Source organism: Mesoplodon mirus, assembly GCF_964341445.2.
Source record: "Mesoplodon mirus genome assembly, chromosome: 7".
Classification (NCBI taxonomy): Eukaryota; Metazoa; Chordata; class Mammalia; order Artiodactyla; family Ziphiidae; genus Mesoplodon; species Mesoplodon mirus.
The window spans coordinates 57,558,738-57,585,624 of NC_138983.1; the positions used below are offsets into that span (position 1 = coordinate 57,558,738).

Here is a 26,887-nt window from a genome sequence, read left to right on the forward strand (position 1 = left end):
AGGTGGCTGTGGAGCTGAGCCAGGTACCCCTGAAGCTGGGCTTCCTCATGGCAAAGGCGGGCCGAGGGTTCAGGGGCTGGGAGTGTAGGACCCTGACTGCATTCTTGGGGACAAAAGGAGAGGTGGGAAAATTAGTTTTTCTCACGTGCCTTTCCTCAAGAGGCAGAGAATGAATATAAAGCACAGATTGGAGCCAGATGGCCTGGGTTTGAATTTTGGCTCTACTACTTATTAGTTGTGTGACTGTGTGCAAGTTACTTAATCTCTTTGTGCCTCAGTTTTCCTTATCTGTAAAATGTGGCTAATAATGGGTCCTACCTTATAGTGTTGGTGAGAAGATGAACTGTGAGTCACAGAGTAAGTGCTCAGCAAATGTTAAAGCCCGAGAGATGCTGGCCGTGCCAGGCCAGGGTTGGCCCTTGACTGTGAGGTCTGAGATGGCCTCTCCTGAAGAACAAACACCTCTGGCGAGTAGCTGTAACAGATGCCTCCTGGATGCCTTTGTCCCACCCGCACTATCCGGAGCCCAAGACTGAGCTGATGACAGATGCTCAGGATTTACCAAGAGATTTGTGCACTGGCCTCAGACTCAGTCCTTATAATAGCCCTTACATTGGTCACTCCCTTTACCGAGCAAGAAACTGAGGCCAAAAAAAGAGAAGGGAGGCCCTTTTCTGGGCCAGAACCTTTACATATGTTAGCCCATGTAATGTTTTCTATAGCGTTAGTAAGTAGGACAAATTGCCCTCAATTTGAAGATGCAGTAAAATAAGATGCAGTAAAATTGCCCCCAGACATGACTCTTAGGAAAGATGCAAGAAGGGGGACCCAGAGGACTGAGGTAGCATCCAGGGAAGGCCTCCTGGAGGAGGTGGGCCTCCGACTGGTCCCTGAAAGGTAAGCAGGCTGATAGGATCTAGAGGACATTAGGGTTGGGGTGGCTGGGTAAAAGCCTGAAGGTGAGAATGAGTCAGTCACGCATCTGAGTAGAGCAGGAAGTATAAATTTAAGGATCGGTGGCAAGAGGGTCAAAGCTGAAAAAACAAGTTGGGGCTAAGTCATAGAGGTTCTGCCATGTCAGGCTGAGGGTTGGGACTTTACTGTGCTGATGGTAGGGAGTCGCTGAAGGTGTGTGAGCAGGGGAAGAGGCATTGTTCAGAGTTGGCCCTCAGAAAGAGAGGTGGGAGAACTCTTGGCATGGAGGGCTTCCCCCTGAGCTGTGGCACAGCTAGGACTCTGCCCAGCCTGTGTGCCAGGTGCCTGGACTGTGTCCAGGACTGGGCTCAATGACTCAACCTTGAGGAAATCACTCCCCAGGGAGAAAGGGCCCAGATGAATCAGCCCAGTGAGGTGGGGAGCTGGGAAGCTGGAGGGTCACTGAGTCACCCTCCAAGAGGTGTGGCGGGTGAGGGTTAAGGGGAGAATTGCAGAGAGAGGGGACCGCAGTACATGGGAAGGATTCAGGTCAGACCACAGCGAGGGCTGTCAGGGGACTCTGGCTGCCTTCGCACCATTGTGGGGTTGATTCTCCTGGCAGTCTTGTGAAAGAGATGGGAAGACTAAAGCCCAGAGACCACCTGGGGAGGGGATCTGACCAAGGTCATGCAGTAAGTAGCTAGCCGGCAATGGTCAGGAGACACCCAAGAGCACCCTCCAGTCCAGACACGTCCCACCGCCCCAGCCGACCTCATGCCAGGCGGAGGCTAGGAACCGGTTGGGTCCAGGCAGGGAGCTGGCCCAGGTGACCCCTTTCCCCTCCGACACCCGCCCCTCCCGCGCAGATGGCAAATCGGGCCGGGCTGAGCCGCCGCGCTGGGCCAGCAGGGGGCGCAGGAGCGTCACGGCTGCAGCGGGCGCCTGAGCACAGAGGCCGCTCTGCGGTGAATTGCGCTTCGGGCTCGCAAGTCCCACCGCGGAACTCTGGACTGTGTGGCCCTGGGGCCTACACCCTCTCTGGCTTGCGGGGACGCCAACGCAGACCTGCCTGCCCAGTGCTGGGGGCCCAGTGCCCCTGCCCACAACTTGGGAATGGTGCGCCTGTGTGTGCGCTCGCGTGTCAGTGCGCACGTGTCTCCCTCCCAGGTTTGCTACTGCTCCCAGGGCCTGTCAGACTCGGAGCGACCTCTGAAATTTCCCCTGATTTCCCCCCTTTTTCCTGGAAGAAGAGCAAGCCCAGGGCTCCTTGTTCGTGCCAGTGGTCCCTTCCCCTCTATCTATCTCCCTCTGCGGACCGCCCCCCCCCGCCCCCACACTGCGCTGGTCTCTGCCTTGGGACTGTAGCCTGGCTCCAGGACTTTATAAGTAAGTGGTGGGGGGAGAGGATGTGATCAGGAGAGAGGCTCAGAGAGGCGACCCCTGAGAGGTAGTGAAAGGAGTGGCGAAGGGGCAAGAGAAGTGAGCGAAGGCTGAGAGCCGGCTATCAGGCGGGGGATCCTAATAGCGCACAAGCTGGAAGAATCTTGAGAGCGGAGAGATAAGGGAAGTGAGAGCTGGTGGGGGGCTCTGGTGGGGGTGGGAAGATTGGACGAGCTAAGAGGTGCTGTCCACGGTTGCGGAAGGTGGGCGGGGCCGGGGCGGTCGGGGGGCGGGAAGTAGGCGGTTCGGGGCGGGGCCAGGGCGGACCCTCGCGCGGATCAGGCGAAGCCCTCGCGGACGCCCTGGCCAAGCGCAGCGGGGCGGGCGGGCGGCTGCGAGCATGGTCCTGGTGCTGCACCACATCCTCATCGCTGTTGTCCAATTCCTCAGGCGGGGTCAGCAGGTCTTCCTCAAGCCGGACGAGCCGCCGCCGCCGCAGCCATGCGCCGACAGCCTGCAGGTAGGGGGGGCCCCCCCCGCTCTGGGCACGAGGGGAACGGGGTGTTGGGTGAGCGCGCGGCCGGGTCCTCCGCGGAGCGTGCTGTCGCCGGTCCCATGGTCTACCCTGTCCCTGAACCCTCCTAGGGTGGGGACCCCTCCCCTGGCTGAAAATCCCACTTCTGTGCTGGGACTGCAGCCCGTACCCAGAGACATTGAGTCCTTAGCTCACAGTTCGAAACCTCACGCCAGACTCAACCCTTTTCAGATCTGGGACTCCACCCCCAAGCACTGAACTCCCAATCCACAATGGGACCCCTGTCCACACCCAAGAGTTCTGTTTGAGCCTGGAACCCCCTGCCTCCCAGATTAGTGGAGGACCCCTGCCCATACCCCTGGACCCCCAATATATTTATCAGACTCCAGGCACACCCAGGACACCTTAACCCCCGACTCTCAACCAGGACCCCACCTCAGAGCTGGGGCCTCATCTCAAGCCCCTGAACCCCTACTCCACAGCCTCATCTGTGCCCTCACCCAGATTCCCACTCAAACACCTGGACTTCAGTCCTCACACCAGACCCTACCCAGGGTCCAAATGCCTCTTTCCATTACAGTTCGTCTCTCCTTCTCTGCAGGATCCCCCTCCCACCCTCTTCCTGCTTTCCCTCCTCCCTCCTGTATAGAAGATCCTAGTCTTTTCCGGTTTGTCTCACCCTCTCCTCTTGTTTCTCTCTGGGTATGGTGGCCCCCGTTTCTCCTCTGGCTTCTTGAGTCCTTCTGGGCATCTTCTCCCTCTGCCCCTCTATTTCTTTCTTGTTTGGTCTCTTTTGCCCACGTGCCCACCTCTCTCAGTCTGCCCATCACTCCCCCAATTTCTCTAGGTTTCTGTCTTTGTTCTAGGGCCTTTCCCTGTGGTCATCCTTCCCCTTATATCAGCCTCTACTTTGGGATGGTGAGGGGACAGGCTCAGAATGCCACGCTGGTGTCCCCAGGACCTCTACCCCTCCCCTGTTGTCAGGCATGGCATGGTGTGGGTGCTGGTGGAAGGGGCTAAACATGGAACAAGCAGCCCTTGGGCGGTACCGAGTGATTTAAGGTGGGTGGGGATTGTGCAGTGGGGCACTGGGGTTCATAACATATAAACCCCCTCATCCCTGCTGACCTGGACTTGGGAGGCCGGGGGCTTGGGATGAGGGAGGGGAGGAATAGCCTGCAACCTGGTGTCAGTCACCTGTGGTGGGAGGTGTCCAGGGCTGGGCGAGTCTGGGTGGTACGTGTTTGAGTAGGAAGAGCTGGGTTGTGTGTGTTGGGTGTGCCTTGTGTGTGATCATGTGTGTTGTGTCATGTAGTATTGTGTGTGTCATCAGCGGTGGGATTATTGGGGGGGATCTGTGGGAGCTTATGATGAGTGTGAGGACTGTGAGTGTAATGGCGTTGCATGGCGTGTGCAGCTAGGGAGGCCGAGTTGTGAGTGTGGAGTGGTAGATGTATTTATGACTGTTGTGTGTGTGGGGAACTTATGTGTACATGGTTGTGTGTCATCGTGGGGTGGAGTAGTTGTAGGGGCAGCTTACATGGGGAACTGTGTGTGTATTTGTGTGTGTTATGGACTGTTGTGTGTAACCAGGAAGAGCCACTGGAGGGGTCTGATGAAAGGTTTCATTGGATGTCTTGGTAGAGGGGAGTGGGGGTGGGAGAGCTGTGTCTGAGTGGGTTTGCAGCCTAGGTGACTGGCTTCGAGTCACCGAGTTACATCCTGGAGTTGCTCGGGAAATATATTGGGACCTGTGTGTTGGTGTTTGAGTGTCATGTGTCTGTGTGATGACTGTTCGTACAGCTCTGGGTAGGAAAGTGTGCAGCAGCCAGGGTCCAGGGGGCCAAGGCAAGGACTTGTTGACTACGTGTGTGTGTGTGTGTGTGTGTGTGTGCATGCCCAAGTGCATGTGGGGAGGAGGCAGTGTGCAGGCAGGACTGTCTGTGCTAAGGAGCTGTGTGTGCCCGCAAACATTTGACATTTTGGTGTGACATTAGGTGTGCACATTATCTATGCAGGTTGTGTCTCTATGCCTAGGTGATGTGTGTGTATTGAATTTAATTGGAACTGTGTGTCTGTGCTTGGAGAGGTGAGTGTTGGGTGTGTGAGGTGCGCATGGGAGGTTGAGTGTGAGTGTGGCGTGAAGTGTGGGTGTGTGAGCTGGATGGCTTTTCGGTGTGACACGTGGATTATGTGATCTTCTCTCCCTGTGAGCTGTTTACATGTGAAGGGTATCCAGTTAGCTAGGGTATGTGTGGGGAGAGGGGGGCTGGAGGGCTGTGGAAGGTGCTGCAGGGGGTGAGGGAGTGGGTGTATAAGGTGTGTGGGGTGAGGAACGAGGTATGTGACGTTTGGGTGTGCAGAATACAGCAGGTGTCCCATAAATGTTTGTGGAGTGACGTGTGTGTGCAGGGAAGGCTTGGCTGCCATCCTGTTCTCGCTTCCCTCCCAGTTAGGTCCCCTGAGATGCCCAAGCCAGGCTGCCTCTACCCTTTGCCCTTCATCCTCCTCGCTTTCACCAAGGCCTTTGTCTTGGGTTTCCGGCTGAACAGGCGCTGGACAGGCGGGCGGCGGGCGACGTGGAGGTCCTGGAACCTTTGTTCTTTTCCTCTTAGCCTGTCTCATGTTTGGGGCCGGGGTTGGAAGGGGCGGGGAGAGGATGCACGTGTCTCGGGCCCACTGTGTTTACTACCACCTCATGGTTCTCCGCAGAGGGTGGGGGTCCAGGCGCAGGCACTGAGGCCTGGGTGGTATCCCTGGTGGCGCCTCCTTGGCGCAATAGCAGCTGGGGCTGGGCTGGGAGTTAGGCACGTTTGCCAACCATGATGTCTTAGTCCCAAGTGTGGCCCAGTGCCCTTCCTTCTCACGTCATCTCCGGGGTGCTGAGAAGCCAAGTGCCCCCTTCTGCATGCTGCCCGGTCCTCTTCCTTTCTCTTTGTGGTGCCCAGAGAGGGTCACTGGGCTGGGAGGCAACCAGGGAGACCTCAGTCTATCTCCACTTGTGTTGACCCCATATCTGATGGGGGGATAGTTCCTTTCCTCACAGAGACCTTTTTCTGAAAAACGAAGCCAGATCACACCTTTGGGGACCCTCTAGTCTGATGGACCCGGTAGGAGGATCCAGGTCATACCCTCCAGAGAAAGCTGTGGGGAGACCTTAGTGGACAGCCTGCCAACAAGGACTCGAGTGCACGAAAGGCCAGGACTCCTTGTGGCTGGAAGGCACAGGGACCATCAGAGTCAGTCAGGGGAAGGGGCTCGGGGCCAATGCCTCAGCACCACATTCCAGAAGAGTCTCTGAAGTGAGTGGGCTTGAGCTGAGCCTTGAAGGGGGTGTTGGATGGTCAGAGAAATGTGGCCTGAGGCTGAGGGAAATTCTAGCCCAACTGGAAGAAGGGATCTTGAAGGCTGTTGATCATTCCCAAGCAATGCTGTTTGGTTTTGGATGGCCATCCCTGGGCCTCCTACCTTCTCAAGCTTTCATGTCACCTTTTCCCATCCTGTTGTCTTTGGGCAGAATCATCATTGTCATCATCTTCATCATCACCGTTTAGGCAGCTCTTTCCAAATTCCAAGCTCCTTTCACAAATGTCTCCTTTAACAGGAGCTCATTCTGTTGTCTGAAAGCATTTATTGAGCACCTGCTATGCACCAGGCAGGCACAGTGTTAAGTGCTGCAGTCATAGCAGTGACTAAGTAGGCCTCATGGGACTCCCATTTTCTGTGTCTAAGAAACCCCATCTTCGTGGCCCAGCCATACTGTCAGCCCCTCAGGCCTTGGGCAGACGGCCCTCCCTTCTGTTTCCCGCAGCCTGACATGCACATGATATGCTCCAGGCATGCATCCCATGGTGTTGGGGTCTGGCTCCTGCCAGAATTCGAGCTCTTGAGAGGCGGGGCTGGGTCTGCGCATCCCGTGTGTCCTGAGCTGGGCTCAACATAGATGCTCATATTGATCATCAGAGGTCCCTAACCCCCTGTAGGGGTGGCAGCCCCGCTGCCATCTAGGGAAACTGAGGCCCAGAGCAGGGGGATCTTTAGGGAGCCTCCTCTTAAGACCCTCCTTTGACCAGCATTACCAGAGACCAAGAGTGGCCAGGTGACTTGTCCAGGTTTCACAACAAGGTGGCAGGGCTGGTCCTAGAATACAGCTTTCCTGGCTGCCAGGCTGGGCTCCGGCCCCAGCACCATGCTGCTCCCTGGCTAGCCTCCATGCTGCCTGTGGAGGGTAAGTGATTATTAATGACCCCCCTGGCAAGGAGACAGGAAATGTTTCCCAACCACAGCTGGGAACCTGCTCCCTGCCAGCCCCAGCCACCCATACTCTCCCTGGCCATGGTGTCAGCACTGATGTTAGCTCCATGCCGCCTTGGCCTTCTTTCTTTCCTCTTGCCCATCCGAATCCCACCTCCCTTTCCTTTAAGGCATAACGGACAAGAAGGAACAGAGCTTTCTCTTTCACACCTCTGTCTCCAACCTGCTTCATCTCCACCTTCTCCCCTGCCCCAAACCATCCAGAAGTAGCCCCTCCTCCAGGAAGTCTTCCCCAAATGTACCACCAGCCCCTCCAGTGGCCCTGTCCTTGGCTCTGGTCACTGAATCTCCCTCATTGCAGACTCTGGTCCCACTCTGATGGTTTGCCCTGATGGCCCTAAAGCTGGCTGGGGACTTCCTGTGGCCTGTCTTCAATTTCTGTGTTAGGACTGACATGTGGAGGATCATCCCAAATGCTTCCTCCAGGAAGTCCCCAGCCCAGCCCAGGGACTCGCACTTCCTCTGAGCACCCCAGCACTCCCTGTCCGTGCCACACACTGTGTACTGCCAGGCCTTAATAGGTGGACAGTTAGTGAGCACCTACTCTGTGCCCAGCAGAGAGGGTAGGTAAAGAGAGCATGGTGGGGGCCTTAAATTTCGGCCACACATTCTGCCAAGTCTGAGCAACAAGGCGTCTGCCTCTTGGCAGGTAGACAGACCCAGGTACCGGGGCCAAGGGTGGACAGGTGATAGGGTGGCGGAGGGGCACAGACAAAGATTGATGCTGGTAGATTGTGTGGGGGGAAGGCAGCGATGGGGAGAAACTTGGGGGCCATGTTGGGACGGAGCAGGGGCCCCGAATTCAGCCCAGAGTGGGAGGGAGGGCAAGTTGGGAAGCTTCCAGGAGGAAACATTTAAAGTGAGAGCTGAGGAATGAGCCAGGAGAAAGTTCTGGACAGAGAGAAGGAGAGAATGGCGAATGTGGAGGCTTTCTGGTGACAGACAGTCGGAGGGAAGCATTCCATGGAGCTGGATGCTGGACAGCCAGGGCGGCTGAGTGATGAGATTGGTGTGTGTGTGTGTGTGTGTGTGTGTGTGTGTGTGTAGCATAGGAGACGAAGCTAGTGAGGCTGGCAGGGGCCAAATTGTGCAGGACTTTTATGCCATGTCAAGGAATTTGGGCTTTCTCCGGAGGGAACTGCGCACTAGGGGAAGAGATGAAAGCAGGTCAGGGACTGTTCAGACCTGCGTGTTATGCAGCTCCCTGGGTCATGGGGTGGGGAGCACATAGAAGGAGTGAGGCAGGAGGCTGAGGCAGTGTGGTTCAGACATGGGATGATGAGGCTGAACAGGGAAAAGCCAAAGTTGGAGGGGAGGGGGCAGAGGGGGCAGAGGTAGAGGAGGGAGCCGGGCAGCTGAAGAGGTGAAGGGATAGAGAGCGCCACCCTGGGGTCTGGGTGGCCACATGAGGGAAGACAGGGTTTGAGGGCACATGCCTGGGCCTGGGTGAGGGCCCTCTAAGGAGTAGAAGGTCTCAGAATGGCGTCCCAGGTCAGGAGCTTTGAGGCTAAACAGAAACCAGGGGACCTGGATCCCACTGGGGGCTGCTGCGTCCTTGTCTGTAGCGTGGGGACGCGGGATCTGCCCTGGGCGAAGAGTGTTCAGAATTCAAAAATTAAAACACTCTGTAAAATATAATATTTAATAAAATTCAAATTCAAAAATGCGTGAGTACATTCCAAAGTGAGTTAAAATGTAAATTTATGAAAACGCTAAACATACATCTGCGATGTTTTAATATCAACGGTAAGGCTTCACTGCTTCCCTCCTCTTTGATTCCAGCTTCCTTGAAGCTGCTGCCTCTGGTGTGGCTGGACCCCCAGAGTGTCCAGGACGTTCTGGTCTCTTGCTCAGGGCACCTCCTCTGGGGAGCCTGCTCTCTGGCTGGTAGCTTCAGGGGGCAGGCATTTTGCTTTTCCTGTCCTCCACCCTGAGGGACTTGACCCCTCGAACTTCACCCATCTATTGTTGCCTTTATTTGAGGGGCCTGAGTACAGACCCAGGGAGGGGGAAAGGTGAGGGAATTGCAGGAACCAAGGGTAAGAGGGGTGGAGAGATGAAGTGCCAGCCGCAGGGCCCAGTGGGGGTGGGGTTGGGAGGGAGGAGAAATGAGCAAAGCTAAAAGAGCAGCATCACCCCAACTTGAATATCTGTATTTCCGAAAGTAAAAGTTGTGCCATTTCCGGAAGACTGGGTTCCTGAGGTCCCATCTTGCAATCTCGGAGCTGGGCATTGCCTGGCTCCTACTGTCCAGTCATCTTGCGTAAGGCCACTTTCTGGGCTGCATTTTCTCACCTGTAAAAGGAGGAAGTTGGGGTGCATGAACTCTCTGGAGAATCTGGCCTTGTCCGTTTGTGGGGTTCCAGCCTTCCATGACTCTCAGCTCCCGGCCAGGGCTGTGTGGATGCGTGGTTGTGTGATTCCGACATTCTGTGACTTTAAGATGCTGAGACTCCAGGAGACGAAGAAGCAGACGTTCTGTGATTCCAGGATTCTAGGATTTGATGATTTGATGATTCAATGATTCTAAATGGGGTTGCTGGGAAGAGCTGCAACCACCTGCCTTGTTAATGTGGATGTTCAGTTATTAAAAACATAGCAAGAAGCAATGGAGACAGCTTGGGGCAGCGGGGTGGCCACCACCCCCAGGGAGGGAGGGGAGGAGGGGCTGGGTTGGTGCCAGTGGGGAAGGAGGCCATCTCAGCCTGGGTTGCACAGATAGTTTCTCCTGCCACAGCAGAACTGGTGTGTGTGCGTGTGCAAGATCCACCACTCCCTAAGCTTTCAGGGTAAGGAGTCATTTCCTTCATTCCTCTGCCTCCAATCTTCAGTCATTTCAGACTGTGGCAGAGAGAGGAGTACCTTTTTCTTCCAGCCCCTAAAGCCTCTGGGAGAAATGTCCACAGTGGAGGAAGGAGAGGCCTGCTTACCCCCACCCTCTCCTTCCCTGGCAGCCTCGGCCTGAGGGGGAAAACAGGACATGAACACTTCCTGGACACAGACACGGGACTGCACGAAGCCCTGCCTGTGAGGGCCCAAGTACAAAGGGCCTCCGCCTAGGGCAGAGGCCAGGCAGCCAGAGGGGCAGTGCAGACATCGGCTAGGGACCCATTGGCACCCCTTGAGCGCAGGCCAAGGAGGGAGGACCCTGCTTGTGCCCTGGGGGTGGCTGTGAGAAGGGAGGTCCCAGGCCAGAGGGCCTGGAGGGTTGATGACCGATGGGGGCTACCTTGTAGCACAGGCCTCCCGCCCAGCACAAAGCCAGCTCCTTTGTCCAGCGGCTTGCTGCCTCTTGGATTGTGCACAGTCTCAGCACCCACATCAAAGGTGGGGAAAGAACCTCCAGGCAGGAGAGAAGGATCTCAGCCCTCTAGAGAGCCCACCCTGGCTGGGTCCCTCAGAACCCAGTACTGCTGCATTCACAGATCAAGTGATGGAGGCTGGGAGTTGGCCTGGATCCCACAACACAGCAGGGCCTAAAACACAGCTTCTTGATTCCCAGTCCTGGGAGCTCCCCTTTGCCTGCAGCTCCCCCCTTTCCCCTGGAACACCTGGAGAGCTGGAGTGGAGGCAGGACTCAGGTCAGGGGGGCAGAGCATTTGTCTGTTACCCACCATCTTCCTCTTGCCACAGGCCAGGAGGCAGGTGGGGTGGTGACAACTGCTCCCTGTCATGCGCAAGGCTGCATTGTCTACCACATCCTGTCTTGGCCCTGAGGACAGGGTCCCCAGCAGGGAACCCCTCCCCAGCTCCCTGACCCACGATGGGCCTCCCTGGGGTTCTCCTCTCTCGTCCTCCTGCCATCCCACCCCTCGCTGTCGTCTCTGCTTCCTTTTGAGCTCTCTCCCCATCTCTATAAGGTTCCATCTCTGGCTGTCTTTGTGTGTCAGTCTCTCCAAAAGATTGTTAGACTTGTAAGGGCCCTAGGAGGTCATCAAGTCCATTCCTTTTATTCTTCAGATGAGGACAGTAGCTCAGAGAGGGGAAGGTCCTGTCCAAACTTGCACAGTAGGCTGTGGCAGAGCCCGGGTCACGGGAGCACCCTGTCTTGGCATCAGGCATCTAGGGTTTGAGGACTGACTGTGTCATGACCAACCCGACAGGCTTCACTCCTCAGCCCTGAGCTGTTCTCCCTTCTTTTTCTTTGTCCTCTGATCTGCTGCCTGGCTGACCTCTACCTCAGGCAGACCCTGCCCTTGGGACGCAGACCAGAGCTGGGGACTCCATGACTGGGATGCACACCCATGCACACATGGACACAAAGACACTTACAACTACATACAGGTCCCAGGTACAAACCTATACCACGTAGTTAGGAGGCTGTCCTGGAACCTAGTGTTCTCTTCCTGTGAGGTACCACACACCTCCTCCAGGAAGACCCCCAGGACCTCTCTGCAGAGTCTTCATCCCACCAGCCCCTTTGTGACAACTGAGTCCTATTGAGCCTAGGTTCCTCCTCTGTGACCCCAAGGGCACGGCTGAGTCTCTCTCTGGTCCTGGAGCCCCTCCTTCAGTGTTCCCTCCTTCTGTCTCAGGAGGGGCTTAGCTTCCCGTGGCTGGGTGGAGAGAGTCCTGAGGTCCCCAGAGGACAGTGGGACAATGGGGAGGCGGTGACAGATGAGACATTGTGTCTTTCCCAAAGTAGGCTCCACCCTACCCTGACCTCCTGGCTGGTGTCTGGGACACAGTCATGGCCTGTGGACCTCTTAGGACTAGGGTCCTGGTCTGACACGCCACCCCCTGCCCTTTCAGTGCAGAGGTCAGAGCATCAGAGCCCCTGACCTCCAGCAGCAACTCTCTAATTGGAAGCTGTGGAGGCCAGGTCCCCGTGGTACCAGCGGCATATGAACAGAGTGGTGTAGATTCCTAGGACCTCTGGGAGGGGTGAGCTGCTCTGAGTATGGGGTAGGCAGGAGGGTGGTAAACGGTGAGGCTGGGGCAGGATTATGGAGGCTCTGTGAATGCCTAGCCGAGACCCCACTCATCCTGTCCACCTTCCCTGTTCTTGAAGTGGGTGATGGGGTCCCAGAGGGCGTGGGGCAGGAGCCTCTTCAGGGAGTGGTGGAGAGCCTGGGGGGCAGCGAGAATCAAGTGAAACTAGCACTGCTTCTTCTCAGGGGCAGGGGAAGGGGCTGTCCTGGGGCAGTTCGGTGGTGGTGGGTGGACCATTGGAGGCCAGGGTTAAGTAAAGAAGGCTTAGGCTTTCAGACAAAAGGGATGGGCCCTGAGGTCAGGCACTTATCTTGGTCCCCGTCATTTCCTCTGCCGGACATGGCTGGGTTAGCGGGGTCATCGCACAGAGGGAAGGAACTGGGCGAGCCAATGCACACGAGGCCCTGCAGTAGACACAGGCGCATGCGCGACCTTGCCATGCCCTGGGCTGCAGACAGTCCCCCATCAAGGCCCAGCCATGGAGCCACAGTCGCCCTGGGAGATGGTCCCGTGTAGACCATCGTCCCCCATCCCCCCCAGACCCATGCATCCTGGGCAACATTCGGGCCCAGCTGAAGGCACTGCTGAGTAGGGAGATGCCCACAGGACACAGGGACACGTGGGACAACCAGACACCTTGCCACAAGCATCCACACGCTAGGTGCAGCTACTGTCACCCCTATGGTCACCACTAAGGAAAACCATAGATTCCAGCAGTCACGAGCAGGTGTCCAGAGCCTGAGTGAGAAGACAGGGGCACCAGGCAGGGAACCCAGAACCTCCCCAGCTCGCTGAACGCCTGAGGCTATTTCCTAGCAGGGATGGGTGTCTCATCCCCCCTTCCCCTCCCCATCCCCACCACACGCTTCCGAGGCTGCCAAATCAAATCAGCCCCCGCGCCCGCACCAGGCTGGCATAGCGGCCAGCAGCTGACGGGAATGAAGCCAGGCTCAGAATATCCCGCCGCCTGTGCCTGTCTGATGCCTGGGTACGCTTGTGGATGGGGGTGGGGAGGGACAGCCGGCCCCTGGGCAGTGCCTCCCAGAGCGGCGGGGGTTCTGGATGCCACCCAGGCGGTGGGCTCCTGAGAATGAGGAGCTCCTGAGGCAGTGGCTTCTGTGTGTACCAGCCCTTGAGAAGCCGGGGAGTAGTGCTTATAGGATGCAGGTTGGGTGTCCGATTGGAGCCCAGACTGGGCTGAGGACTCCCACGTATGGTCCCATTCACTTAGGGTTCACAGCAACCCCAGCTGGGAGCCCAGCCCAGTGACTGTGTGAGCTGGGCACTACAAATCCCATTTTATAGACGGGAAGCTGAGGCTTAGAGAGGGGAAGTGAAGGGAGAGAAGCAGAAGTGGAGGGGACCACAGAAGGAGTAAAAATGTGGTTTTCCACTCCTGAGGAGCCCCAGGCTTAAGGAAAGAGTTTAGCTCTGTTCTCAGAGTTGAGCGACTGAGAACACACCAGAGCCAGAGGCCATGGGAAGCAGGGTGCCATCAGGCAAGGCTCCCTGGAGGAGGCCACCTGTGGGAGACAGGAGGCCCCAGGTCTGCTAGGGGCTGGGGGAGGGGCAGCCTGGGGAGAAGGGGAGAAGGCCTGGCAGGCCTCAGCCCCTGGCCTTCTTGTCTCTGCAGCCAGCCGGGACCTCCTTGCACAGGAGCCAGTGCCCCCAGGGAGTAGAGACGGCACACTGCAGGTGAGAGCTCAGCAGAGGGAGGAGTGGGTGGGCTTGGGGGGGTGGGGGGCGCAAGCTGGGGGTCAGTCTGAGCATTGCCCCCACCCCTGGGAGGACTGGGAGGCTGGAGCCGAATCCCAGCCCCACCCCCTACAGCCTAAGGTCACCCCACACCAAGACCACCTCTTCCACCCTAGAGTTCCCTCCCCCTGAGGATTTGTCCTCCTCCCAAGTCACCTGGGTGTCATGTCTCCTCCCTTGTCCTCCCCACCCTCACCCAACAACTCCCTATTGATTCTCTGCCCTAAGTATTTCCTGAACTCCTCTCCTGCTCTCCCTCTGCCTGCCCCAGTCCGGGACTGGTCATCTTTCCCCTGAACAGTCACTGGCTGTCTGCTTTCAGTTGCCCCCATTCTCCATGTGGCTGCCAGAAGGATCTTTCTAACACACAAACCTGAACTTGTCACTTTTCGGCTTAAAAATTCTCCATGCTCCCCCTCCCCCTGCTCACTCTGCAGCCCAGGCAGGTTGCAGTCCCCCCTTCATCCACTTCTGCCTCCCTAGAACCGCTCCTGCTGGCCTCTTCCCCCCTCAGCTTCCCAAATCCTTCTGGGCTCAGCTCTAGCCTCCCCTCCTCCAGGAAGCCCTCCCTGCCTCTCACGCTCCCTCCTCTGAGCTCTCCTGCCCTGGCCATCAGCCGCTGGGGCATTCTGCTGTCTGTGCCTTTAGCACCCTGTTTTCTCCATTATGTGACTCTGTGTGTCTTCCCCTCTGAACTGTGAGCATCTTGAGCCCTGCCTGGGATGTGCCTTTTTCATTCCTGGGTCTCCCACCACCCTCCAAAGGGTACCTGGTGAGGGCTCAGTGGGTGCCTTTCCTTTGAGATGAGGGGTGCCATCCCAGCCCCTGACCATGCCTTTGGGGGGCCTCATAGGAATCGTCAGTGTCCGTGGGGCCTTGAGCAGCAGAAATGGGGTGGGCCGGGGGTGGTGAAGGTTGGCACAGAGGAGGGGTGTGTATGAAATCGGACCAAACAGCAGACCTCAGATGAGCCTCCTTTGTGCCCAGGACCTGGCTGAGAGGACGGGAGGCTGTTGCCATATCAGCCCCTCCTCTGGGCCAGGAGCTTTAGACACACTTCCCTGTTTAATCCCCACAACCTCCCTGGGAGGCAGGGGCTGTTATTCGTCTACTTTGGGGAAGCTGAAGCCCAGCGGGGTCACACAGTGAGTGAATCGGAGGCAGAGCTGAGAGTGGAGCTGTGTCTCGTGCCCAACCCTTGCTCTCTCCCTGCCCGCGGGTGAGATGGCAAAAGACGCTCACACAGGGCCTGGTGTCTAGTGGGGTCAGCGTGGGCTCACTGCTGGGACATGGAGCCCAGCCCTGAGAGTGTGCCTGCAGCTGGGCGCTGAGGAAGTGGGAGAGAGGAGGGGAACAGGAAAGTCATTATTAATTTATTTATGGTTACGGCATTCCCCGTGGGGTGGGGGCTCCCCGCAGAGCTGGGACAGATGGTGTCTCTGGGAGCCAGCAGTGTCTCAGCAGCTGCTGCCACCCGCTAGGAAAGACTGGATTTGTCATCCTCCCAGGAAGTGGAGAGGGGAGAGAGCTTTGGAGAAGCTGAGACCATCCTGGGCAATGGGAGCTGGGTCCCAAGGGAAGGAGTAAGGCCCAGGCTTCTTGTTTATGCCTCTGTTCATAGCCTCCTTTCCCTAGGCCCTTGGCCATGCTCCCTGCAACTTCAAGTTCTGCCCTTCCTTTCTCCCCCTCCCCATGAGGCATCCCCAGATCATCCCCATTTGCTCCCTCTGCCTTTCCTTGGCCTGGGTCCTGCTGCCCCCTCTCTCATACTGAGGATCTTGGGCTTTGAGCCCCTCAGTTCTTAGCTCCATCCTGCCCCCCAGCCCCACACCCACCACAAAGATGGCAGGTGTCTTCCTGGCCTCTGGGCAGAGCCTGCTCTGTTTCTGGGTTTACTTAGCACCCTTTTCTGAGTACCCAGGCCCATGCTCAGCCCTGCTGGGGAGAGACAGGTTGATGCAACATAGAAAGGATAGGACTGGAGAGAACAGGGACCCTAGGGTGTTGCTCAAACTATTGGGACCACTGGAGGGAAAGAGGGAAGAGGGATGGGAGACTGATGAGGAGCCCTCCTGAGGGAGCAGAGCCTGAGATGACGGCCTCATCCAGTGGACAGACCATGGGGTCAGATGGGCATGAGTTCAGGTCCCAGCTTCACCACTTCCCAGGTGTGTGACCTTGGGCCAGTCCCTTAACCGGCCTGAGCATCAGTTTCCTCACCTGTCAAAGGGGGATAAGAAGCTTCATCATTATTGGACATAATCACTATTATTGGGCATAATCACAGCAAAGCTGCTGGGAGAAGTTACAAAGACAGTACGTGTGAGGTGCCTGCCTCAGGCCTAGCCCACAGAAGGTCCTTGGAGGGAGTTGGTACCCTCCCTGCTTCCCTCAAGGGTGAGATCCTTGGAGCCAGGTCTAGACAGCTGTGCTCTGTGAGACAGGGTGCACTGCAGGGCTGGGCTGGTGTTCATGGAGGTTCTGTGGGTACAGCACGTTCTCCTGGCACTGGCAGCATGACAGCCATGAGAGCAGGGCTGCCAGGACCCATTCCCACCTAGCGGGCGTCTGTTCAGCACACCGGCTTGGGGTGGCTCCCTGGCCCCTGTGCCAGCTGGCCGGCTTGGGGGAGGGGCTCTTCAGGAACAGTCTGCAATCCTCTTTCAGCACCAGGGCCATTGCTCTCTCTGGATGTCGGGGCTGAGGCAAGGGTTCAAGTAGTGAGCTGAGCACTTTGGGTCCATGCCCTCTCTGTGCTGGCTCTCAGAGCCTACATGGGGGCTTGGGAGCCCCAGCTGGGGCAGGGGCTGGGGAAGAGGCAGACATGGACAAGGGTACAGGTATCCACGCTAAGAACCATAATGCTCTGCCTGGCATTGACTCCTCTATTCCTGCCTATGGGATAAGGAAAGACCACACCCTTGTCATGGCATTGCCAGCCATGCCTGCTGGACCTCCTCATGTCCATCCCTTGCCCCCAGACATGGCAGTGCTCACTTCCAGGACACCCACTCTTCCTGACCTCCCTGACTTTGTTCGCACTGACCCCTCTCTCTGGAATGCCTTTCCCTTTTTTCTCCACCTACTCCCTTTTCAAGCCTCAGATTAGATGCCACCTCCTCTATGAAGTCCTCTCAGATTGCATCCTCCACCCAGCTCAAGTCAGCCTCTCCTTTTTCCTGGTCACTCACAACCCCAAGCTTCCCTGAGCTTCCCTGAGCTTACAGTGGGATAACTTGTTACCCCATGTGGTTATATATCCTTTCCCACGTAGTTGTAATGGCTGTATATCCTTTCCCACATAGTTATAAACACCTGGCAGGTAGGAACCAAGGCTGAGTCCCCTTTTTCTCTCCTGGGCCCACGTGGTTTTTAGTAGATGCTCAATAAATGCTTCCTGATGGAATGAGAATAGCTGTGGGCGGGGGTGGGGTGGGGTGAGGTTGGAGTAGTTCTAGAAGGGAGCAGTTGCTGTATTGGGTGCAGTCTTGGAGACTTCCTGGAGGAGGCAGCCTTGGAACTTTGAAGGATGGGGAGGGTCAAGGGCCCTGATGAGACCAGAGATCAGCTGGATAGTCAGAGCCACGTGGTCGACTTCTGAGAGGACCTCCTGAGGGCAACAAGGACCAGCACAGGACTGGGACCAAGAACAGAGGAGCCTGGAACAAGGACTCAGGGCATGCTGCAGGAGGCTGACTCCATGCTGAGAACCCAGCTCCAAACACCTCTTTGCCCCTGGGTCCTGGTCTGAGGAACGCTTGGTCTCAGAGTCTGGAGTGAGGCTGAGGCCAGCAATGGTGAATAAGTGGGCCCCCATGGTGGGATAGCCATAGGCAGGGGCAGGAGCCCAGCTGGTCCTGTCCAGTAGGATTGTTATGGGGGTTGGGAAAGCCTTTGTAGGTGAGAGGAGCAGCTTGTGCAAGGGCTTGTGGGAAGGGTGCCCCCAGGTCTCCACAGGAGAAGGCTGACATGTGAGTGGAGCCCTGGTTACTATGCAGGGAGCATTGGGGCGAGGCTGGAAGGGCTGCTGCAGGCAGCACTTTCCAGGCTCATATTTAAAATTCTTAAATGAATGCTCCCAACTGGCAGATGTGCCAGCCTCCTCCTGGATTCCACACATCAGGAGCAAGTGGCCTCCATGATGCCCCACAGCCCTGAGGGAGCTGCTGACAACAAGTTGGCCATAGCATCTGGCATCCCTGGGGGCCCGAGGCCCTGCCATCTGTCTGAGCCCACCTGTTGGGCTGCACAGGCCCAGGGTGTGCAGGAACTTGGGCCAGGGAGGCGGTCTCAGCTGCCACCGCAGCCTGTTTCTCTGTCTGTCTGTCCATCCATCTGTCCACACCCCTGACTGACCAAGGACAAGGCAGAGATGGGCAGATGCAGGTCCTGCCATTAGAGAAGCCTAGTCTGAAGGGGGAGGCATCAAGCATCAGGGATTTTCACCCAGAGAAGATGCAGCTGAAGCTGGTCCAGGCTTGGGGGCAGGCCAAGGCCCAGGGAGGTCCCCTTGAGGGCTTGCAGTGGAGGCTCAGAGAGAGGTGGGGACTGACTCAGAGTCACACAGCAGGTCTGGGGCAATGCTGGGCCAGATGCTGTGGGCCCCAGGGCTGGACGAGGTTCCTCTGGCTGGCCCCTCCCCTCCCCCCACCCTGCCTGGCCCTTGGCTGTAAACACAGAGAGAACAAGTTCCGTTTCCCGGGAAATATTTATCTTTGGCCGTGTGGGGAGCGTGCGCTGGCCTCCGCATGTCCTTCCTGCGGGCTGGCCTGGGGCAGGAGGTGAGGGGGCTTGGCGGCCTTGAGGGGCAATCTGGGGGGCTCGAAGGCAGGGCCAGGAAAGGCGTGCCCTGCGGCTCTGGCCTGGAGCTGGAGTCTGAATGCTGGTGTGAGAGAGGAGGGAGCAGATGGGAGAGAAAACCGCAGCCTAACCTCACCCCCTCTCACATTCCTATCTTCATCCCTGCCAACCTGTCTCCTCTGGTTCCTGCCTCCAACCCTTGGCTCCTGTCTGCTGCCCCCACCTTGGGATGCCTTTTCTTCCACTTCCTTGTCTGTCCCAGCTCTCAGCTGGCTTCCTCTGGGAAGCCTTCCCTAACTCCCTAACCCCCTAACCCTGTGTCCTCCCCTTTTCATGCTCAGTCCCTCTCCTCTGGCTCCCAGCAGCTTCAGTCTGAGCCCCGAAGACCAGCTAAAGGTCTTGTCCCAAGCCACTCAGACAATGCAGACAGCTGCATCCAGGCTGCCCAAGAGTCCCCCTTCTGGGAAGCACAGGCCTGGGCACTCTGGGAGTGGGGCAGGGCCCAGAGGTCACCTCCTTTCAGTGACACAGCACAAGCCCAGGTACACGGGCGATCCAGGTTGATTGAACAGGGGAAAATCCCACGGGCCCAGCGAGGATAGGGGCAGGTAGAGGGGCCCAGGGCTCCTGCCAGCCAGCCGGCTCTTGGGCTTTAGGCTGTGTATCCCAGGCTGGGCCAGGCCTGACTCGGGCCCTGACAACAGGAAATCCTTGAAGGAACAGGCAGTGGCTGAGGACTCTGAGCACAACAACAGGAAACAGCCTTGACATGGGGCAGCAGCTCTGGCGACTCGACCCAGCAGGGTGGGGGTGGGGGGAGCTTGGACCCAGGGTGATGCTGAGGGTGGCACTGAGACACTGATTGTGGGGCAGCGGGTATTCTGCTGTGTGATACTGAGCTTGTGAAATCATGGGATACTGTGTGAAGAGTGAGTGAGTCACTGCGTGTGACACTGAGTGATACCGAGTGTCTGACACCACTTGTCCAAGACTGTGTGAGACAGTGGATGTGCCACCAAGTGTGTGACACCGATACTGTGTGATACTGATTTTGTGATGCTGAGTGACCAAGTGTGACACTGAGGGTATGACACCGTGAGGATGAAATATGTAAACACAGATGAATGACACTGTGCAATAACAGGTGTGGTCCTGAGTTTGGGGCTCAAGTGTCTGACACGGAATGGTCAATGTGGGCCTCAGGCATATGGTGAGTCTGAGTGTGCGACCAAGGGCGTAACACAGAGTGACATCAAGTGTGTGAAAACCAGGGTGTGATACTGTGCGACCCTGACCCTGACATTGAATGTGTGATGCTGTGTGTAATGGTTGTGACAACGTGAACTGTGAACACACAACCCTGTGTGTGATACTGTCATGGGAAGAGCCCGATGGGTTCAGGCAGGGAAATGACATGATCCAGTCTATGATTTTGAAAGAGTCTGTACTCTGGCTGCAGAGTGTATGTGGGGGACCAGTTGGAGGGGCCAAGAGGAGACGGGCAGACAGTTGGAGGCTGCTGCAGCCTCCTAGGCAGGAGATGGTGGTGCCTGGGCTAAGGGGTGGGCAGAGTTGGAGAGAAATGGACAAACCTTGGAGATATTCGCAGGTAGAAATGACTGAACTTGCTGATGAATTAGAGGATGAACCAGAAGGAAAAAGGGAGGATGGCTGCCAGGTTTCTGGCTTGAAGAACCAAGGGATGGCTGGTAGAGATGTTACTGGGATGGGTAAAGACTCGGGGAAAGTCAGGGTTCATGGGATGGGGGAGGACAAGGAGGCAGAAACTGACAGACCTGTTTCGGATGTAAGTCAAACATCCAGGTGAAGGCGTCCAGTGGGCAGCAGAGGCCAGGCTGGGGATATATTTGGGAGTCAGCAGGCAGAGCTGGTTTATTAAACCATGGACCTTGCTGGGATGACCTAGGGAGAGAGCGTAGTGAGAGAAGAGGTGAGGAATGAGGACTGAGCCCTGAGGTGAAGAGGAGCAGCAAAGAGACAGAGGAGAAGCAGCCAGGGAGGTGGAGGAGACCAGGCAGGTGAAGCCAGAAGTCACGGGAGGGGAGAGGTTCCACAGGGAGGGATGCTGCCACGCTGTCAGGGAAGGCGGGATCAGGGAGATTGTGCTGGGCTGGGCCACGTGCTTAAATAAGCCTGGCAAGAACCCTGTTGGTGACAGGGTGGGGCCAGAAGCCAGATGGCCTGTGCAGGTGGTAAGTGGAGGTGAAGACAGAGCATAGTCAGCCCTTTGGAGACCTTCCACTGTGAAGGGATGCAGAGGAGAGGCATGGTTGCTGCAAAGAGGTGTGAGGTCAAGGGAGAGTACAATTTTTTTTATTATGGAATATTTTAAACACACACTAGGAGGGAGAAGAATACAATACGCTTGCCATATACCCCTCACCCAAATCTAGCAGTTATTAAGATTTAGACATATTTAGTTCATCTACCCCTCTTTTCTTTTCATTTTCATTTCTTGAAATACATTATTAAAAAATTTTTTAATTGTGATAAAATGTGCATAACATAAAATTTACCATCTTAACTATTTTTAAATGTAGAGTTCAGTGGTGTTACGTACATTCACATTGATGTGCAGCCATTTTCCAGAACATTTTTCACTTTGCAAAACTGAAGCTTATACCCATTAAACAATCTCCCCCTCCCGCCAGCCCTAGGTAACCACTCTTCTACTTTCTGTCTCTATGAATCTGACTATCCTAGGTATATCATATAAGTGGAATCATACAGTGTTTGTCTTTTTATGACTGACATTTCATTCAGCATAATATCCTCAAGGTTCATCCATGCCATGTTATAACATATGTCAGAATTCCCTTCCTCTTTGAGGCTGAATAATATTCTATTGCATGAATAAACCACATTTTGTTTTATCAGTTCATCCATTGATGGGCACTTGGGTTGCTTCCACCTTTTGACTTTTATGAATAGTGCTGCTGTGAACATGGGTGTACAAATAGCTCTTTAAGATCCTGCTTTCAATTCTTTTAGATATATAACCAGAAGTGGAATTGCTGGGTCATATGGTAACTTAATCTTTAATTTTTGAGGAACCACCATACTGTTTTCCACAGCAGCTGTACCATTTTACACTCCCACCAACAGTGTACCAGGGTTCCAGTTTCTCCACATCCTCACCAACACTTTTTTTCCTTATTTATTATTTATTTATTTATTTATTTATTTTTGGCTCCATTGGGTCTTCGTTGCGGTGTGCATGGGCTTCTCATTGCGGTGGCTTCTTTTTGTTACGGAGCACGGGCTCTAGGCACACGGGCTTCAGTAGTTGTGGCTTGCAGGCTCAGTAGTTGTGGCTCGTGGGCTCTAGAGCGCAGGCTCAGTAGTTGTGGCACACAGGCTTCGTTGCTCCGCGGCATGTGGGATCTTCCCAGACCAGGGCTCGAACCCATGTCCCCTGCGTTGGCAGGCGGATTCTTAACCACTGCGCCACCAGGGAAACCCCCTCATTGTAGTTTTGATTTGCAATCCTTGATTATCAGTGCTGTTGAGCGTCTTTTCATGTGCTTGTTGGCCATTCGTACATCTTTAGAGAAATGTCTATTCAAGGCCTTTGCCCATTTTAAAATCAGGTTGTTTGTTTACTTTGTGGTTGAGCTGTAGGACTTCTTTATATATTCTGGATACTAACCCCTTATCAGATATATGATTGCAAATATTTTCTCCCATTTTGTAGGTTGCTTTGCTGAAGTATTTTAACACAAATCTCAGACATGATGTCATTTCACCAAAGGTGGATATTTTTAAGGTCAGAAGGTGCTGGATGACGCTGAAATGAGACAGTGCAACACACAGCCAGCTTGGAAGTGTGTGTGTAAGGCTGTGTGAGTGTGACACTGGGGACCTTGAGACATAGTGTGTGACACTGAAGGTGGGCCACCCTGATTGAGGGCAAAAGTGATAGTTTCACTGTGTGTGGCCCCATGACAGTGATGTGTGACACTGTGGACACTGTGAAATGATTGTGTGTCACTGAGTATGTGGGACATGCCATATGAAGGTGACAGTGATCGTGTCCCTGTGTGTCGCCCTGAGGTGGTGAGTATGACACAGAGTGGATGCCGCATGGGAATGAGAGGGGTTGCGGTGTGTTGTGGTTGACGGGGGTGTTTGCGATCGTGTCGGATCAGCGCCAGCCTCAGCTGCTGACCGTCAGACGGAGGACAGACATCACAGAGTGGACAAGGAGAAATGCTCAATGGGGACAGAAATGGTGTCTGGGCCCAAGTATGAGCTGGCCTGATGCCTGTTCCTTTCTCTGAACTCTCCAGGAAGGTTTCCTGGAGGCAGGGCGGGAGCACGGTAGTGGGATGCCGCAGGTACCTGTTAAGCTATGGTGTCAGACAGCCCTGTCTGGCTGTGACATTTAGCAAGTCATTTTATCTCTTGAGCCTCAATTCCCTCAAGTATAAAATAGGGCGATTGGGAGGATTACATGAAACGGTGCTTTTAAATGAACACAGTGCCTGGCACTGAGCAAATGCTCAGTGGTCTCTTGGGGAGACCACCCCTCAAGTCCCTGTGCCCAGGCACCTGGTGTGATGGGAGCGCCAGTGGGTGCACAGAGAGGGTGCACAGAATGAATGATGTGTTCTATGCCCACAGCCCTCCGCCCTTCCTCTCCCGCCCCTCCTGTCCCCTGCTCGGCATTGTCAGGGCCTCCCCACCCCAGCTTGCTCCCCCCCACTCCTCTCCCTGGCTCCTGCTGTCCTCACCCGCTGTCAGCCTCCAGCCCAGACTCCTGCAGCCTCATTCAATTAGGCCAATGCAATTTGCTCAAGAAAAAAATGCCATAATTTGGTTAATCACACCAGTAGGGGATCTGGCCCTGGTGTGGTGGGTGGGGATGGGTAGGAGATCCACCCCAGTAGCTGAGAGCACAGGTCTGGAAGTGCCTGTCTCTCGGGAGAGACCCAACCACACCCTTGGGTTCCATTCTGGAGCCAAAAGAGTCCAGAGCTTGGGTCTCCCCAACTCCAGCCACAGAGATCTTGAGACAAAGGCTTGGAATGACTGGGTTCACTCGTGTCCCTGGAGGGTCCCTGGCCCTTTCCATGTCTTAGTCCCCCTGTCTGACAATGAGAGTGGGGTGGGGGGTAGTCTCTGAGCCTCTGGCCAGCATAGCTGGTCTCTGCATCCCAGATCTGGTCAGTCCCCCCTTATGGCTTCTGTAGGGCCTTCTCTTGGGCTTTGGAGAGGGTGGGATAGAGGGTGGGTGAAGGGGACAGAACCCTAGGGGGAGTTAGGAGGGGGCGGGTATCCTCAGAGCCTCATCTCTGTCCAGAGTCAGAGACCCTCTAATCCCAGGCTGCATACCTGGAGCGAGGGCAGGAAGAAAGGGAGCTGGTATTTCTTGGTCACCTGCAGGGCCACAGCTTCTAACTTCGCAGGTTGTACCTTGCTTGCACAGGGCTCCAACAGAGGCAGGGTGGCACTAAAACCCAGCTCATTCTCCCCCACCAATCCTTGCCCCTCAGGCTGCATTTGCCCAGAGGGTTGGGGTCACCTCTTTGTAACTTGCACAGAGGTGGCCTAGCCCCTAGCTGGGAGCAGCTTAGGCAGGACCTCCTGGTTCCACTTGAGTCTTCTCAGTGGCTCTGGGAGAAGGCACCAATTTATAGATGAGGGAACTGAGCCCAGGGAGGTGAAGAGCTTGTCCAGTGCCACGCAGGTGGTGTGTGGCAGGGTAGGGATGTGAGCCCAGGTCTGGCAGAGGTGATGGAGGAGGTGGTGGGGTCCACGGGGCAGGAGAATCAAACACCCCACAGGCACAGATGCCAACACTCAGCCATAAACTCATTCACTTGCTCGGAGACAAAACCAGCCACTGGTGCACTCACAGTTCCACAGACAGCTACACACTTGCTGCACACACCCAGACTCACAAAGACACTGACAACCCACATCACACATGCACGGGCAGCCGTACGTGCAGATGGCTCGTGCACAGATGATGCCTCAGGGGTGCTCATACATTTACGCTTTCACACACATTCTCCCAGAATCACAGAGCCACATGCTTTCACACAGATACCCTCCTAATAACCCAAGGGACATATTCTGCTGTGGTTACATGATGGCCTCTAGGGATATGCATTATGCACAACTAATGGGCAGGCCACACATGTGCTTAGGTCACTAGCAAAGCAGGAGCGCCCTACAAAGTGGGAAAAAAAGTCAGTTGTGATGAGTGTATTCAGAATTTTGCAATCAGAAAAGTCACAGGGCTTCCCTGGTGGCACAGTGGTTGCGAGTCCGCCTGCTGAAGCAGGGGACACGGGTTCGTGCCCTGGTCCGGGAAGATCCCACATGCCGCGGAGCGGCTAGGCCCGTGAGCCATGGCCGCTGAGCCTGTGCGTCCGGAGCCTGTGCTGGCCACAACAGTGAAAGGCCTGCATACAACAACAACAACAAAAAAAAAAAAAAAAAAAGAAAAGTCACACAAATGTGATTTTAATGTTCATTTCCAAGACAAAATTTATATAAGGTCTGGTGAGACTGGGGACATCCTCATCTTTTTAGGGTTTGGGGGCCTCTAAAGGACCTGCACAGATTCACAGGCACAACAGTCACGTGAGATCTCCTGAGCTCACATATTTACCCAGCACTGGGCTCTGTGTGTGTGTCTGTGTGTGTGTGTATACACGCACTCGGTTGCTCCCGGATCCTTGAGATATGAGGATATGAGGAGGGAGAGTAGGAGAAGTTCCAGAGACTCCGGATGTTTGTTTTGTGGCTTCCTGGGCCCTCCAAAGGCAAATGATTTTGGATGCCAGCCTGCCTGCCTGGGCGGGGTGGTGGGCTGGTGGGTTGTGTGAGGAGCCCTGCCTCTGGAGCCCCAGCGAGGGGATCCTGCGTAATGATGCGGTGTGACCGAGGCCCACGGCCAGCTTCCTGTGGACTTGTGCACCTGTCAATGCCCCTCTCTGGGGCTCGGTTCCCCCATCTGAAAAATGGAGGCAGAGAGGAGGTGAGACTAGATGGGCTTTCACCCGGAGACTGAAATGGAGAGACATTCCAGGCCCGGGGTGCAGAAGAGAAAACCAAAGCTGGGGTGGGGAGATGGAGGGGCCAGTAAGGTTCAGGGCAGGGCGTGGGGCCCCAGAGCCTGCAGTGTCTCCCCAGTGTCCCCTTCCCTGGAGAAGAGCTGCTCCTCAGAACTTGCTCGGGGCAGCGGTGGCGCGGAGAGGCTCAGCCCTTGCTGACCTGCCAAGGGGAACAGTGGAGGGGAGGTGGGGATGAGAACAGGACCGGGGAGCAGGATAGCACAGCGGGGGTGGGGCACTGGAGCAGACCTGGGCTGAGCCTGGAAGCAGCGGTCCCCAACCTTTTTGGCACCAGGGACCGGTTTCGGTTTTGTGGGAGACAGTTCCTCCATGGACGAGGGCGGGGCGGGGGGAGGGGGGAGGATGGTTCAGGCGGTAGTGCGAGTGATGGGGAGCATCGTGGCAGATGAAGCTTTGCTCACTCGCCCACCACTCACCTCCTGCTGTGTGGCCGGGTTCCTAACTGGCCGAAGCCCGGTACCAGTCCGCGACCCGGGGGTTAGGAATCCCTGCCTGGAAGGACAGGAGGGGAGAAGAGAGGACATCTGGTGCAGGAAGTGGAAAAGGAGGAGCCAAGGCCTGGAGGTGTGGGGATGAAGGGGTTGGGGGCTTAAGGTTGGAGAGTTGGGAATAGTCTAGAGCGTGGAACCTGGACCAGGGTGTCAGCAGGAACAGCAGTGGCCTCGTCTGAGGTGCTTCGCAAACAACTCCAGCAGGTCCGGGAGCTCAGAGCCTGTCCCAGGGCCCTGGGAGCCATGGCAGCCTCCTGCAAGGGAGGAATACAGTGCTGCAGTTACAGGTTGGGGGAGGCTCAGAAAGGCCCCCCACTCTGGGGAACAGAGTGGTTGGGAGCCCAGAGGCAGGGACATGCCTGAGATGAACCCTGCCCAGAAGATTTCTCATTCCAGCCCCCAAAACAGTGGGACTATTTTTAGGAACAATTAAAGTGCTCACACATTCCTGCAGGGGCAGGGAGAAGGAAGGGGGGCCAGGAGCCAGTGCAGAGGGAAAGGGTGGACCCCGCCCCTCCCTCCAATTCTGGCTTTGTCCTCAGGACTGGGGAGGCTTGAAGACCCTGGCCAGTCCAGCCTCCCCAGCCCTGTCCCCAGGGTCCCCTCCTGGCTCTTGTGTCTGTCCCTCTGCCTCTGAATCGGTCCTCATCTCTGTCCCA

At 56.0% G+C, this 26,887-nt stretch overlaps 1 protein-coding gene across 1 annotated transcript in view; it reads left to right on the forward strand.

Moving 5' to 3' along the window:
* The first annotated feature begins 2,697 nt into the window (after positions 1-2,697).
* PDE2A (phosphodiesterase 2A) overlaps positions 2,698-26,887 on the forward strand; it is a 64,507-nt gene continuing 40,317 nt past the window's right edge. Inside the window, exons 1-2 of the mRNA XM_082629660.1 lie at positions 2,698-2,815; positions 13,710-13,771. Of these exons, the coding sequence (XP_082485786.1) occupies positions 2,797-2,815; positions 13,710-13,771 (81 nt within the window). The 5' untranslated portion in view covers positions 2,698-2,796. The remainder of the gene's footprint in view (positions 2,816-13,709; positions 13,772-26,887) is intronic.